The sequence below is a fragment of the Capra hircus genome, chromosome 12, assembly GCF_001704415.2.
Source record: "Capra hircus breed San Clemente chromosome 12, ASM170441v1, whole genome shotgun sequence".
NCBI classification, from domain to species: domain Eukaryota; kingdom Metazoa; phylum Chordata; class Mammalia; order Artiodactyla; family Bovidae; genus Capra; species Capra hircus.
This window is the reverse complement of record NC_030819.1, coordinates 50,282,915-50,298,265: the sequence shown is the minus strand read 5'-3', so window position 1 is coordinate 50,298,265 and position 15,351 is coordinate 50,282,915. Positions and strand designations below refer to the sequence as shown.

General features: G+C 44.3%; 1 protein-coding gene across 1 annotated transcript in view; it reads right to left on the bottom strand.

Annotated features, from left to right (window-relative positions):
• Positions 1-12,490, bottom strand: part of PARP4 (poly(ADP-ribose) polymerase family member 4) — a 72,329-nt gene extending 59,839 nt beyond the window's left edge. Inside the window, exons 1-6 of the mRNA XM_018056522.1 lie at positions 12,370-12,490; positions 7,093-7,225; positions 5,701-5,902; positions 3,163-3,232; positions 1,942-2,017; positions 1,068-1,181 (exon numbers count right to left, since the gene is read on the bottom strand). Coding sequence (XP_017912011.1) covers positions 1,068-1,181; positions 1,942-2,017; positions 3,163-3,232; positions 5,701-5,902; positions 7,093-7,224 — 594 coding nt within the window. The 5' untranslated portion in view covers position 7,225; positions 12,370-12,490. The remainder of the gene's footprint in view (positions 1-1,067; positions 1,182-1,941; positions 2,018-3,162; positions 3,233-5,700; positions 5,903-7,092; positions 7,226-12,369) is intronic.

Here is a 15,351-nt window from a genome sequence, read left to right as displayed (position 1 = left end):
TTCTACCTGGTTTTCAACTTGATTTTTACTTACTTTTCACCCACATACCTAAATTCTCCACAAAACACGGTCTACATTTTTGGGTAGGTTAACGAAGTCTTTCTCCTTCTTGGACACACTTGACCTTGGGTTAATCTTTTATGTCCTCATGGAATCTTGACAGGTGTGGGATACCAGCTGTAATATTTGGCAGAACTACTCGGGTAATAGAGTCCCATACCAGGACTGGAGGTCAGCAGTGTACACCGACAGATGGCCAGCCTGAGCCCTGGGCCCAAGACTGTGTAACTGTCTCCCTGCCGGGCATCAGGAACCCGGGGGCATCACCAGCAGTCTGGGACCTGAGATGTCTCCTTCCTAGACGACAGCTGACCCCCACTGTGGGGAATGGGTGAAGTGGGCGCGTCCTGAGCCCGAGAGAACCACTGTGTGGTCACTCGAAGGGGAGCCTGTGAGCCTCTGGTCAGTTAGTGTCTCACAGAAGACTCTGACAGGGCTGCAGGCTTTACTTGGAACTTCAGGTGTAGGCTCTGGGTTGTTTTCTTCCCTACCTGTCTTAGGTCAGAACCCTGCCCTTGACCTGACATTGACCTCGAGAAGGTCATGGGCACGGGCAGCCCCGCTTGCTGTCCCTGAGCCCAGGCACTTCACACACATTTCAGCAGCAGCTGAGTCACGGTGGGGGCGGGACAATGATTTGCTGTCCCTCCCAACTTCCAAGGGTGGGTGTGTTGTCTTTTCACCTCACACTAGGAGTGGCCTCCAGGCACCTCCCTGGTACAGAGTAGGTGTTTCACGAAGTGAGTGAAGGGATCCAGTGCCAAGGTACAAACATTAGGAACGTTTCTGTAAGTAACTCGGAGCAGGAGCAGGAACCCGCACCCCAGGGAATGTTCTCCTGGCTCCTTACCTCCATATCCCAAAAGAGCACCTCTCCACTTTTCAAAATGGTACTAGCTAAAAAGAGAGACGCTAACGGATTGGCTGGTTCAACTGACCAGTTTTTACCAAATTCGCTATCAACAAGGTGGACAATAAAAACGTACATGTCACCACAAAGCCCTTACCTGGGTGCCTGTGGCCAGGAGGAAGTGTGTGCATATCAGAAAGCCACGCTCCCCAGGGCCCTGGAGGCAATGCAGCTCCACCACAGCGGTCTCCTTACCTCCTTCTGTCACAACCTGGAAAACACGTTGCTCTTTCATAAGCTGCATTCACTAAATAACAAACCACACATGCCATTTAAAAATGTTGATTATAAACCTGATACAAATTATATCATTTGCAGATATAATTTAGAAAGTAAATAGAAAATAAAAATCATCTGGAGTCCTACTACAGACATGTAATCATTATTATTTTTCTATATTTCCTTCTGGGATTTTTGTTATAAATATACATGTATATGTTTAAACCATCCCACTTTTCACATTTTCTTAATCACAGAGGAAATGTTATTTTCAAGTTACATTTTATTAAAATATCTTAAGAATACAAATGGAGCATCATTTTAAATGCTACTGTTACTTTGCATTTATACGATGTGAGAGGAAAAGATTTTTGTTTTTCTTTTTAATGAAAAATAATGGAAATTCAACATAGTGTAAATACTTGCTGTGAAATCTACTCTTTTAAAATATAAGAAACTGTTAACAGAGAGGAGTATCTTCATTTTTTAATGTACATTTTTTAATGTAAGTTTTTGTGCTATTTATATTTTTATTATATTTTATTATAAGCATGCATTTCTTTTATAATAAAAACACTAAAGTCAAACATTTTAAATGTGAAGTTTTTTACTATTAAAAATCAACTCATATATTAAGGAGTATTTATTCAGGAAATGCATAATTTTTCAAAAATGGGAAAATTATCAAACAGGAAAAATAATCAGAAGACTTCAAACAGCTTTGTTCCCTCAGCTAGAAATTAGACTCTTACTTTTTCCAAGATGTTATATTTTGCAACTTCAAAATCTTGAGGAAAATGAGGAATTTCAACATCCTCTGCATAAAACCTGAAATTTATATAATACAATTTTAACATTAAAATGAAGCTTTAGATTAAACAGACTTTTCATAAAATTTTTCTTATAGCTCTCCTAATGCCATACAAAATATATTATAAGTTCTTAACACCTCCTTAGATATTCTAAAGATGGCAACAAGGTCCTGTGTAAAGATGGCAACAAGGTCCTGTGGAGAGAATGGGTTGATCCCTTCTGTACACAATTCTAGAGCTCTGAGTGCTGAGTCTGCAGCAGAGGGCGGGGTGACATGTGTCACAGAGATGGGGGCGGGGGAACCTGTGTTCACCCTGGGCTCTGGCCCTTGGAAGCCGGTCACTCCAGAGGGACCCATACCTCTCCAGACTACACTCAAGTCCTCTTTAAAATAAATTAGCTAATTGACAAAGTAATTAATTAAGGGTATCAGATTTCTCATAATCTGTATTTTTATTTTTGATATTTGTTCTCTCTTGTAACATGAAGATTAACAATAAAGTGGGATCAACTGTGATGTTTAAATGACACTGCAGCTGAGGGTATGTACACTTTAAGAGGCCATATAGAACTTTAGACTCATATACGTCATTTGGGTAAGGTTGTGTTATTTCTATCTCTATTTATTTATTTAAAATATCAGTTCAGTTCAGCTGCTCAGTCATGTTTGACTCTTTGTGACCCGATAGACTGCAGCACGGCAGGCTTCCCTTTCCATCACGAAATCCTAGAGCCTGCTCAAACTCATGTCCATTGAGTTGGTGATGCCATCCAAACATCTCATCCTCTGTTGTCCCCTTCTCCTCCTGCCTTCAATCTTTCCCAGTATCAGGGTCTTTTAAAGTATCAGGTAGAGACTAATGAATGGTCTTTACTCTGAACGCTGTTCAGGAAGGTAACAGAAAGAGCAGACTGCCCAAATCTCATCTCCAGTGGTTTTTCTTTTTTAAAATCAATCTAACAATTACATCTAGTCTCATATAATACTGATAAGATAAAAATAATTATCACTATGGTAAGTGAATAACTAAAAACTTAATAGATAAGCAAGATAAATTAAAATACTATAAAAATACTGATGTACTAATAACATTTTAATATTGAGGTTTACAAAACATTTCACAAACTATGTCAGGTCTTAAAGATCAGAAGTAGATTACTTAGTGAGTTCAACAGTGTTCTCCTTTTCTGTGGAGCTGTCCAGGAATGAAGAATCATTCATTTCCATTCCTAGAATTAAAACAAACAAAGCATGTTTAATACTCAAATATATATTACAGTTAGTTAATAATAAATCCTGCCATGCTGTTATGTTTTCTTAGGTGTCCTTAAATTAGCTACGGGCTTCCCTTATGGCTCAGCTGGTAAAGAATCCGACTGCAATGTGGGAGACCTGGGTTTGATCCCTAGCTTGGGAAGATCCCCTGGAGAAGGGAATAGCTACCCACTCCAGTATTCTGGCCTAGAGAATTCCATGGACTATACAGTCCATGGGGTTGCAAAGAGTCAGATAGGACTGAGTGACTTTCACTTTCACTTTAAATTAGCTGTGGGCTTCCCAGGTGGCGCCAGTGGTGAAGAACCTGCCTGCCAATGCAGGAGACATAAAAGACTTGTAATTTAGACTGTACTTTGTGAGGCTCACTTGGTTCTCCTGTCCTGGGTCTGGGGGCGCTGGCACCGTCCACGCAGCTCCAGTCTGCAGGCCTGATGTATGCTGCTGTGGGTGTGGATCAGCCCTGCCACATCTCCCCTTCTCTGAGGTCTCACTACCTACTGCAGCAGAAGGTAACACTGAGGGTGGCACTACCCTGAAGAACAATAGGTGTTTTTTTTGAATGTGCTAAGGAACTTGGTGTCTAAATTACTGAGGTCAAATTTCATGTTTCAAGGGCCTGCAAAGACTCTCAAGTAAACACCCACGCTCTATCAGATGCCCAGTGTGTGTCGTGGCTGCAGAACTCAGCCTCACAATGAACACGCTATACGTTGTGGACAGGGGAAGGGGGGACGGTCACAGGAACTAAACTTCAGCTGAAAGAGGTTTGTATGTTGCCAGCCCGGTGCTGGATGTTCCAATTTCCAGAAGGATCTAGCGTTAAGACAACTTCAGGACCTAGAAGATACTAGGTGTCTTCTGCCTTTACATTTGCTATTAACATCATTGAAAAGAAAGCTATTGAAAGTGATACATTTTTCTTTGGAATATAAAATACCAGAAGTGATGGGCCAGACTTTGTGTATTATCTGAATGATGGGGTTTATGGTTCTTTTGCAAGTAAACTGTCTAAGGACTTAAATACCATCCCGAAGATTCACAAGAAATACAAGGATGAAGTTTACAAGCAGCCCATGAGGTCCATCCTGTGATGAGCTTGATCAAACTGTGGAAAACTCTCTTCTTGAATATGGGAGCCTGGCTTTTCTCTGATAGCATGGAAGCAGACTCTTTCCACAAATTATCTGCTTTGAACGCTTTTTCAGAGCCAGCCGTTTATCACAGGATGTCATTCAGTGACTGGCAAGAGGGGAGGATGCTGCAATCACTTTGGACACAATGATGAAAGCTCTTCTCTGTGCCTTCACCCACTCAGCCAAGCCTCCAAGACAACTTCTCCACTTCAACAGGCGTCAGCACTTTCTTTAGAAAGATCTGAAGTAGCAGGTGAAGTCTGTCTAGTCTACATTCCAGTGTGGAACAATGTGAACAATTTTATTCTGTTAATTCTCTTGCAAACAAAAACCATTAGTATTAGGTGTTTGGGACCAGATCAAACCAGCTTTCATCTATAATTCACTGTGGGTAATTGGGAGATTTAGGTAATGTGTTCAGATTTAAACTTGACACTTTGCCCTACCTTATATGCATTTAAAATTAAATATGCAACAAAATGGAGGATGTCGTGGTGATGGAAGCCTACTCACTGGATTCCCCATTAAACAATTTACATACAAATAGTATAAGTTTTCATATTAAGGATTCACATTAAAAAATCTTGTAAAGTCAACATCTTTCACTAAGATGTATCAAATGTCAGTGGAAGACCAGTGCTGACTTCAGCAGATATGTTCAGTGTATATACAATGTGTAAATTTATGCTTCGAACAATAGTTTAATAAATGTAAAATTGCCTCATAGTATTTGTTGTATTTACTAATGTAGCCTTTGTATGACAATAAAATTTTGAACAGATTAAAAAATTACACATCAAGCTTTCTGAGATTACCAGTGTTTTTATAGTCATTTTGAATCTGAGTGTACCAGACAGAATATTGAGAAATCTATTTCTATTGCTAAAGTAGTCTTTTGCCCTTCACTAGTTTGCTGACCCTTTTCTGGGATAACAAGAAGCCTGCTTAGTTTCATAGTATTTGGATAATCTTTTGTCAATAATATCTTTGATAAACCAAAATGTTTACTGTAGAAACTCTAATACATTAAGTGTGTATGCTCAATCGCTAAGTTGTGTATGACTCTTTGCGACCCCGTGGACTACAGCCCACCAGGCTTCTCTGACCATAGGATTTTCCAGGCAAGAATACTGGAATGGGTTGCCATTTCCTTCTCCAGGGGCTCTTCCTGACCCAGGGATCAAACCCACATCTCTTGCATTGCCAGGTGGGTTCTTTACCACTATCGACAGCTGGGAAACCCCAAGGAAGCCCAATACATTAGGCAGTTGACATGAAATACTTACTAGAGCTGCTCCATTCTTCTTTGGAAGCTGATGTGATGTCCAGTGATTCACTGGGACCATAAATCTTTGTATCCAGCAGTCTCCTTTCTTTGATAGATTCCCATACCAAATCTGGGTTTGCAATAAGAATATGGTTCTTCCGAATAGACTTCAGCTGATACTGGCTCAGAACATCAGCATTGTCTAAGATTACATGTGTGCACTGAGAAAAAACAAGTAATTATGCATTAGTAAAAACAAAAATTAAATAAATTATTTGTACCTGTTTTTCACCCCATTGGTACTAATATCTCAGATTTATAAAACTCTTATGAATGACAATCTCTAGTTACATAAAAGTTTTAAAAAATCAACAGAGTATGGATATGGGTGTACCATAATTGATTAACCAACTAACTACCTCATCATAAAAAGTAAAACTTGAAGTCCAGTTGTTAGACCCCAGGCCTGAAATGCAGGGCCTGCCCCTAGGCTGCGCTTCCCTCTGGGTCACTGGGGGAGCCGACTCCACCTGCCACTTCCTGGACCACAGCCCACAGGGAACCTGCTTGTTCTACGAGGCATGTTCTGTTCCAGCCAGGAGGTACTGGGTGCTTCTCTGGCATTTAATACTTTGCCTGTGAATGTCAGAAATGAAATGTCCCAATATGCCAACAGTTAGGCAGAATCACATGACTTTACCTATCTCACCATCCCTGTGGATGGATGAATAATTCTTGCCTATTCTCAGGCCATTTTCTGGGTAGGGAGTGCCAACATGGTCTCTAATTTTAGAAACTTTGCAATCTTTTTGGACATTATTTTTCAATATATATAAACATCTGAAATGTGCACACCAGGTACTATAACAAAGGAAGTAGTTTGATACATGACAGCGAGGAATGATCTCTCAAAATTGTGAAGTGGAAAAGTAAGTGTAGAATGTGTGTTTTCTGTGTCTGGGCTGAAACAGAGCTGTGTGCTCATGTGCACTCATGTGTCCTCGTGTGTGCTGTCTATGCAGAGAGCAGCTCCAGAATCGGGAACCATGGTGGGAAATAAGTTAACTTATTATTATTTTACTTTTCAGATATTCTACAATGTGTAGATACTTCATATTTATTCAAAAATAAATTGATAGAATTATAAACAAATTAAAATAAATAATGAACGCCTTTGAACTGCTCATTTTACTCTTAAGGAAATAACTAAAGAAACGTATGAGGATGGGACAGGAAAACATCCAGCACACCACTGTCCACAACAGTGAAAACTGGAAACAACTGCACACTTTTTCTTGCCTTTTCTGGCTTTCTCCTGCTGCCGATTTCCTCTGCTTGCCCTTCTAACCATGACTTACCCTCAGGTAATGCACAATGTTTATCATACAGTTGTCATAAAATTTGAAAATACCTGAGCATTTAATAAAAAGGAAAAATTTCCACCATTTTCCTTAATATCAGTTTGTAGTTTTCTCTTCTGTTGACGAGTTAAGTGCTTGACTTTCAAACAGAAGGTACAGTTTGCGAAGATTCCCACAGTCATCCTGTAGGAAAAAAAGTTTCAAGTCAGAGTCCTTAAGGATTCTCTTTCCAGTTAATACAGTCGACAGTGAATTTAGAATTGTTCTACAGGAAAACCGTGGGGCAGTTGGACGTTATTTTTTTAGAAAAGATATTGCAATCATATTATAATCAAAAAATCTGAACATTATCCAAATTTGTAAATTGTATGTTGGTTTCTAATTTTTGTGGCTAATACTGTAACACCCCAAGATCCTTTTGCATAGACTCATGATACTCATCTTAATGAAAATGTAGCATATTTCAGTTATAAGTGGGTGTGTTTTAAGACAATGAAAGTCGCCCAGTTGTGTCCAACTTTTTGCGACCCCATGGACTGTATAATCCATGGAATTCTCCAGGCCAGAATACTGGAGTGGGTAGCCTTTCCCTTCTCCAGGGGATCTTCCCAACCCAGGGATCGAACCCAGGTCTCCTGCATTGCAGGCGGATTCTTTACCAGCTGAGCCACAAGGGAAACCTCAAAATACTCGAGTGGGTAGCCTATCCCTTCTCCAGTGGATATTCCCGACCCAGGAATTGAACCGGGGTCTCTTGCATCGCAGGCGGATTCTTTACCAACTGAGCTATGAGGGAAGCCCATTTTAAGACCATAGAAGCATTTATTTCTAAATTAAAAACTATGATTATGTGACAGTGAAGCCATGAATTTTTACATATAATTCTTCTCTAAACTTAAAGAGACTCATTAGTTACACAAGTTTCTGTAAAACCATTGTGGGGAAAAAAATTTGAACCATTAGTAATAAAAATACTGTTATTTTTAGATATGACATAGAAAAAAAGAATTACTTCTAAGAAAAATAAATATTTTTAACTGAAAGAACTTTTATGTGTATTTAATAATAAACTAATGAATGGTGAGATACTGGGTTTAATAGACAGTAGCTATTTGTCAGGCTTTGAACCTGGAGTCTCTCTGAGAGCTTGTCCACAGTGAGCTGGTACTTTCCAGAAGTTTGCGGGGCCCACTGGGTTGAAGATGGTCAGTGAGCAGGTGACCTCTCAGGATGGCCTCCCCAGCTGCACCTGCCCTTGATCGCTGGGTTTCCCTGGCTGTAGTCCCACCCTAGGCCCTCTGCTGGGCCGTAGTGCCCACGGGAGACCCAGAAGGCACCTGTGTGCCAACGACCCCCAGTTTAGCACAGGTCTACTGGGTCTCAGCGTGGGCCCCTGACATGTCCAATCTCCTCCTGGCCAGCCCCCACCGGGGTGCGGTCCTAAGTCAAGGCTCCACTTGCCATGGGCACCTGCCATAGGCAACTGTTCCTGTTCCCCCCATCCCTGGAGCCAGGCTCCCTCCCACCCCTATAGCAACCCCCACCCCCCACAACCTCCCCCCACCCCCAGCAGTGGAACCTGTTTCCCTTTCCTGCCAACCTCTGCTCCCCTGTGCCTCTCATTCCTTCGCCACACTGAAGCATGAACAACCATTTTCTTATTTTGAAAATTATGCTTCAAATGAAATTCAATTTTCCTGTCAGAGTTCAAAGCATGGCCTCCTTGCAGCCTCATCCTGGCCAAGGTGGCTTTTCTTCAGGTTGGCAAACCCTAAGGGCCTCCACACAACTGTTCCTCTCCCCGGGACCCTACCACTGCCGCCACTCACACTGGTGTATCACACCCAGGACCTAGTGGTGTCTGCCCAACAATCAACAAACTAAGGCTTCACATTTCTTGTTTCTTACATGGTCTAAGATCTGGTTAAACAGAAGTGCCTGGATTTAACTCTGCCTTTCAGCGGCATTAATGTTTACTAACTCCATAACTTCACAGGTGCTGACTGTCTTTCACATGCAGATGGATTCATAATTAGCACTATGTACAAACAAGAATGCTGATAGACACTGTGAAAGATATGAGACTACGCTATTCAGGTTCATCCACCTTGCTCTCAGTCTCCAACACTGAGAACGCTGTGTTGGCCGGGAATCGAACCTGGGTTAACTGCTTGGAAGGCAGCTACACTCACCACTATACCACCAACTCTGCACACGTGTATATAGTACACATGTATTAAAGAAAAAGCACCTGTGATCCCTCCATCCAGAAACAACCCCAACTGTTGATACTGCGATATTTCTTTCTGGTATTATTTTCCCCGTATCATTACTATTTTGTACAGTATTCTTATGTTATTTATTCATATTGTTTAAAGTTTATGGACAGTTTCTCTAACTTTTCATGAGAATTTTCCTATGGCACTAAATGTTCTTTGAAAGAATTTGTAGTGGTGCATAAGCTTTCTGTTATTTAACTCCTACCCTGTCATCAGGTATTTGGTTATCTAAAATTGTTCATTATACATTTTTTTTCCTGTGTGGTAAAGTATACATGGGCTTTCCTGGTGGCTCAGCAGTAAAGAATCCACCTGCAATGCAGGAGACGCAGGTTTGATTCCTGGGTCAGGAAGATCCCCTGGAGAAGGAAATGGCAATCCACTCCAGTATTCTTGCCTGGAAAATTCCACAGACAGAGGAGCCTGGCGGGCTACAGTCCATGGGGTTGCAAAAGAGTTGGACATAACTAGCACAAAGTATACCTAACCTAAAATTTACCATTTTAATCATTTTTAAAGGAAATCAACCCTGAATATTCATTGGAAGGACTGGTGCTGAAGCTGACGCTCCAATACTTTGGCCACCTGATGCAAAGAGCAGACTCATTGGAAAAGACCCTTAATGCTGGGGAAGACTGAAGACAGGAGGAGAAAGGAACAACAGAGGATGAGATCGTTGGATGCCATCACCGACTCAATGAATGTGAGTTTGAGCAAACTCTGGGAGATGGAGAAGGACAGGGAAGCAGTTCATGGGGCTGCAAAGAGTCATGTCCGACTGAATGACTGAACAACAATAATCATTTTTAAGCATACAGCTCAGTAGCATTAAGTACATTCACACTGTGAAACCAGAATATACAGATTTTAAACATATTAATAAATCTCTGTCCATGGAATTCTCCAGGCAAGAATACTGGAGACTGTTGCTGTTTCCTTCTTCAGGGGATCTTCCCTACCCAGGGTTTGAACTCGGGTTTCCTGCAATGCAGGCAGATTGTTTACTGTCAGAGCCACCAGGGAAGCCAGGGGAGGAAATGCCAGCTGTAAAGATGCCAGATTGGGTGGCAGTGAGCTTCCTCTGGTACAGCAGAGGCTGCATGGGCAGGAGAGAGACTAACACTAAGTTTTGTGAAACTTCAAGTCTGGCCTTGACTCCTGTCTTCCTGCAGGTTCTGTCTGGAGTCTCCCTCAAACACCTGCCTCTTCTCCTGTGAGCAGTTTCCTGACAGACATACACCACCCGTCAAGATCTTCTTCTTCTCAAACTTTCTCTACATGAACTCAATCTCACATCTTCATTGGAGACTGCTCTGTGTATGTGAGCTCTGGGTGTCTTCTACCCATCAGGCCCAGTTCAGCTTCAGGTCTGAAGAAACTCCAGCACTCCCCTCACAAATCCTGTCTCTATCTAGAAACTATGGATGCATCTGGGAGCAAGAGGCTCACTGCCACCCAATCTGGCATCTTTGCAGCTGGCATTTCCTCCCCTGGCTTCCCTGATGGCTCTGATAGTAAACAACCTGCCTGCAATGCAGGAGACCTGGGTTCAAACCCTGGGTAGGGAAGATCCCCTGAAGAAGGGAACAGTAACAGTCTCCAGTATTCTTGCCTGGAGAATTTCATGGACAGAGGAGCATGGCAGGCTACAGCCCATGGTATCACAGAGTTGGACAGGACTGAGGGACTAATACTTTCCCTTCACTTCAAGAGCCCACAACAGTGGCTTTAATCACACATCTCTCTGTAATCATGGGAAGGCCTGCACTCTATCAGTGTCTCCAGGATGGCAAGCCTATGTGAACAGCTGGTCCTTGGTCAACTTTATATCCTTGGAATCTAAACATCTTTTGGCACACAGTAGGCATTCAACAGGAGAAGGCAATGGCAACCCACTCCGGTATTCTTGCCTGGGAAATCCCATGGATGGAAGAGCCTGGCAGGCTGCAGTCCATGGGGTTGCTAAGAGTCAGACACGACTAAACGACTTCACTTTCACTTTTCACTTTCATGCATTGGAGAAGGAAATGGCAACCCACTCCAGTGTTCTTGCCTGGAGAATCCCAGGGACAGGGGAGCCTGGTGGGCTGCCGTCTATGGGGTCTCACAGAGTAGGACACGACTGAAGCGACTTAGCAGCAGTAGGCATTCAGCAAACAATTGCTAACTATAAACTCTTCCAAGCCTGAATGAAAGCCTGCTGTGTGCTGTGCTTAGTTGCTCAGTCCTGTCATACTTTTTGTGGCCTCATGGACTGTAGCCCGCCAGGCTCCTCTGTCCATGGGGATTCTCCAGGCAACAATATTGGAGTGGGTTGCCATGCCCTCCTCCAGAGGAATCTTCCTGACCCAGGGATTGAACCTGGGTCTCCTGCATTGCAGGCGTATTCCTTCCAATCTGAGCCACCAGGGAAGCCGGAATTTAAGCCTAGGAGTATTAAAAAAAAAAAAAACAAAAAACCCAAAACCCTTCTGACACTACCTGCATTTCTGGGCTCAAATGTCATTGATTCCGCCCATCTCTAAAGGGACTGTTAAAACCCCTGCAATGGCAAAGGACACGCAGTCGCCTGTTCTAAGGAGCTGAGACACTGCACCCACGTCCGTGCTCTTTCCCGAGGCGTCAGCTACTCATTTCCGGGCTTTCCACTTTGGATTCACAGGTACCTTCCGTGTTTCCGTCCGGGGCTCCCTGTCACTCGCCAGGTCGGGCTACATTCCCTGATTAGTCACCAAAATGCAGTATTAGGCAAGTTTCTTTCTCTGGAACCTAACTTTCAGGAGAAAGCCTGTTTAGCACACTGGAAACAAGAAAAAACTATCCCCCCCCCAAAAAAAAACCCACCCAAGGAAAAACTAAGTTCTATCTCCATCGGCTCACTTTTGCGAGCTGGGGACACGCCGAGGCACCCGGCAGCGGGGGTGTTTCTTGGCCGGCGGCGCCGGCCGCCGCGGCGAGGGGACCGGCCCTCCCCGGACGGTCGGCGCGGTCCCCTGTCGGCCTCACCCCCGGACTTTCAGCTGACTGCCCGCAGCGGCGCCCACGCACCTGCCTGAGGCTCCTGCCCACTCGGGCGCTGGCGCCCCCGAGTTCTCGGCTTCTGACTCCCAGGCCTTCAGGACTTGGGACTCCCGGGTCCAGGCCCTTCCGGGTTCCGGGCGCGCCCCCGCCGCGGGTTCTGGGGTTCCGGCGCCGCCCTGGACTGGCCGCGGCGCGCACGGCGGACCCGGATAGCGCCGCGGACGGCGACAGGACTGCGTGCGGTCTTCCAGTGACCGGACTCGGATTCATGTTTCAGGCGGGATTTGGGCTGCGAGGAGAACTCCAAACTTCGTAGTTTGGGGAAAGCGGTGGTGGTACTGCTTGAGGAAGGAGGGCAGTTTTCCGGAGCGGGAAAAGAACAATTTCGAGAGGATTTGAGATTGGGGAAACATGAGGCTAATTTTAGTGCAGGATTCTGAGAGTTTGTAGTTCTTGGTAGTGTTACTGAGTAATTAGAAATATGTGTTTTCCTTGGTAGCTCAGCCGGTAAAGAATCGGACTACCAATTGTGGAGACACGGGTTCGATCCCTGGGTCGGGAAGAACCCCTGGAGGAGAAGGGCATGGCAACCCACTCCGGTTATTCTTGCCTGGAGAATCCCATGGACAGAGGAGCCTGAAGGGCTGCAATCCAAGGAGAAGGGGTGGGGGGACGGGGGTGTCGCACAGAGTCAGACAGGACTGAAGGACTAAACAAGGACAACAACAATCTGCCATTCCAGAGAGGAGGGGCTGGCCACTCACTGAGTAGAGGGGCGATCAGTTCAGTCACTCAGTTTTGTCCGACTCTGTGACCCCATGGACTGTAGCACGCCAGGCTTCCCTGTCCATCACCAACTCTCGGAGTTTACCCAAACTCATGTCCTTGGCGTCGGTGATACCATCCAACCATCCTATCCTCTGTCGTCCACTTCTCCTGCCTTCAATCTTTCCCAGAATCAGGGTCTTTTCCAATGAGTCAGATCTCCACATCAGGTGGCCAAAGTATTGAAGTTTCATTTTCAGTATCAGTCCTTCCAGTGAATATTCAGAACTGATTTCCTTTAGGATGGACTGGTTGGATCTCCTTGCAGTCCAGGGGATTCTCAAGAGTCTTCTCCAACACCGCAGTTCAAAAGCATCAATTCTTCGGCACTCAGCTTTCTTTATAGTCCAACTCTCACATCCATACGTAACTACTGGAAAAACCATAGCTTTGACTAGACAGACCTAATGGGAAATAATAACATTCTGAAAATAGTAAATAAAATGGCAATAAAAAAGATGTAGAAAGAATATGGATTTGAATCCTGACTTTACTACTTAATTCCCAGGGGATTATGGACAAGCTACCTTACAGCAGTGATCCCCAACATTTTTGGCACCAGGGACCAGTTTCATGGGAGATAGTTTTTCTGCAGAAGGGGTGGGATGATTCAAGTGAATTACATTTATTGTTCACTTTATTTCTATTATCATTACATCATCTCCACCTCAGATCATCAGGCGTTAGATCCCAGAGGTTGGGGGCCCCTACCTTACAAGATTGTGTGAGAATCAATTTAGCTGACATCAGCAAAAATGGTACAAGGTCCATCCCTATCCCAAAACAATTTTTGGGGACTGTGTAGGGCAACATTTGGGGGCTTAGTTCCCTGACCAGGGATCAAACACTTATACCCTTCTAGTGGAAGCTTGGAGTCTTAATCACTGGACTACCAGAGAAGTCCCAAAACAGTTTCTTAAATTTATTTTTGAAACATCTTTTAAAACTTGACAAAACCTGTCAGAAACTACCTTACCAGATCCTAGAAGATAGTCAAAAGTTTACAACAAAAAAGTAGATGTATAAATGTTATAGACCAGGGTCCTTGGACTCTCTTTAAAATGTTTGTTTTTATTATTTTTATCTTTGGCTGCACTGGGTCTTCGCTACTGCGTGGGTTTTCCTGTAGTTGCAGTGAGGGGGGCTACTCTTTGTTGCGGTGCACAGGCTCCTCATTGTGGTGGTTTCTCTGGTTGTAGCTTAGTTGCTACAAGGCATGTGGGATCTTCCTAGACCAGGGAGGGAACCAGTGTCCCCTGCATTGGCAAGTGGATTTCTACCCACTGTATGACTAGGGAAATCCCCTTGGACTCCTTATCGATAGAAATTGATGAGGTCAGACTTGTGCTGCAGTAAGAGGACATGAAAACAAACATCAGGTGCCCCTGCTCCAGGAGCTGGGGCAACCTGGTTCTTTAAATAGGGTGAGGGTAGGAACTGATCCGAGGAGGCTTAACTTGGGTGGTCTGCACACCCTTGCAAGGATCCTGCACAGGACCAACCCTTCTTTTGCTCTCAAGAGCGCAGGGCTGGAGCAGGTGGGATTAGAGCAGGTGGCTGGCATGGGCTGCAGCACCAGTCAGAGCTGCGCTGCCTCTGATGCGCTCCTCAGCAAGTGCACCGATGCCTCCCCTACCCCGTTTAGGGGTCTCAGCCTGTTCTGTGCCTCACAGTCTTGCAGTCACCTCAGGTGCTGCACCTTTACCTAACATGGAGCTGTGGGGGTGTGCTGGGCTGTGTGCTGGGGCGGTCCCAGGAAACCAGCCAGAACCCAGGCAGCGTCGGTCTGCTTCCCCTTGTTTCTGGAGTAAGCAGGCTTGTGCATGTCCCTCATGAGTGGAGTCTAGGGTTCTTACAGCCTTCCTATTAGTTCCACTGGTTTTCACACCACCTAAGGGGGTATGTCTTCCCAGTGTCAGACACCAGGACTAGGATGCCCAATAGTGGCTAAAACCGACCCCTCCCCAGGAAAGGTCTTCAGGCCTGTGTCATCTCTCTCCTCTTCTGTGTCCCCTTCCAGGGTGCAGGTCCTGAGCCAATTACTTCTCTTCCCTTCCTACTTGATTCTGTGTGGATCTTTCTTACAGACTTGGTTTTACAAGGCTGTCTGTCTCCAATTCGTCTTCAGTGAGGATTGCTCCACATGTAGATGTATTTTTGATATGTTTGTAAGTGTAGGCAAAC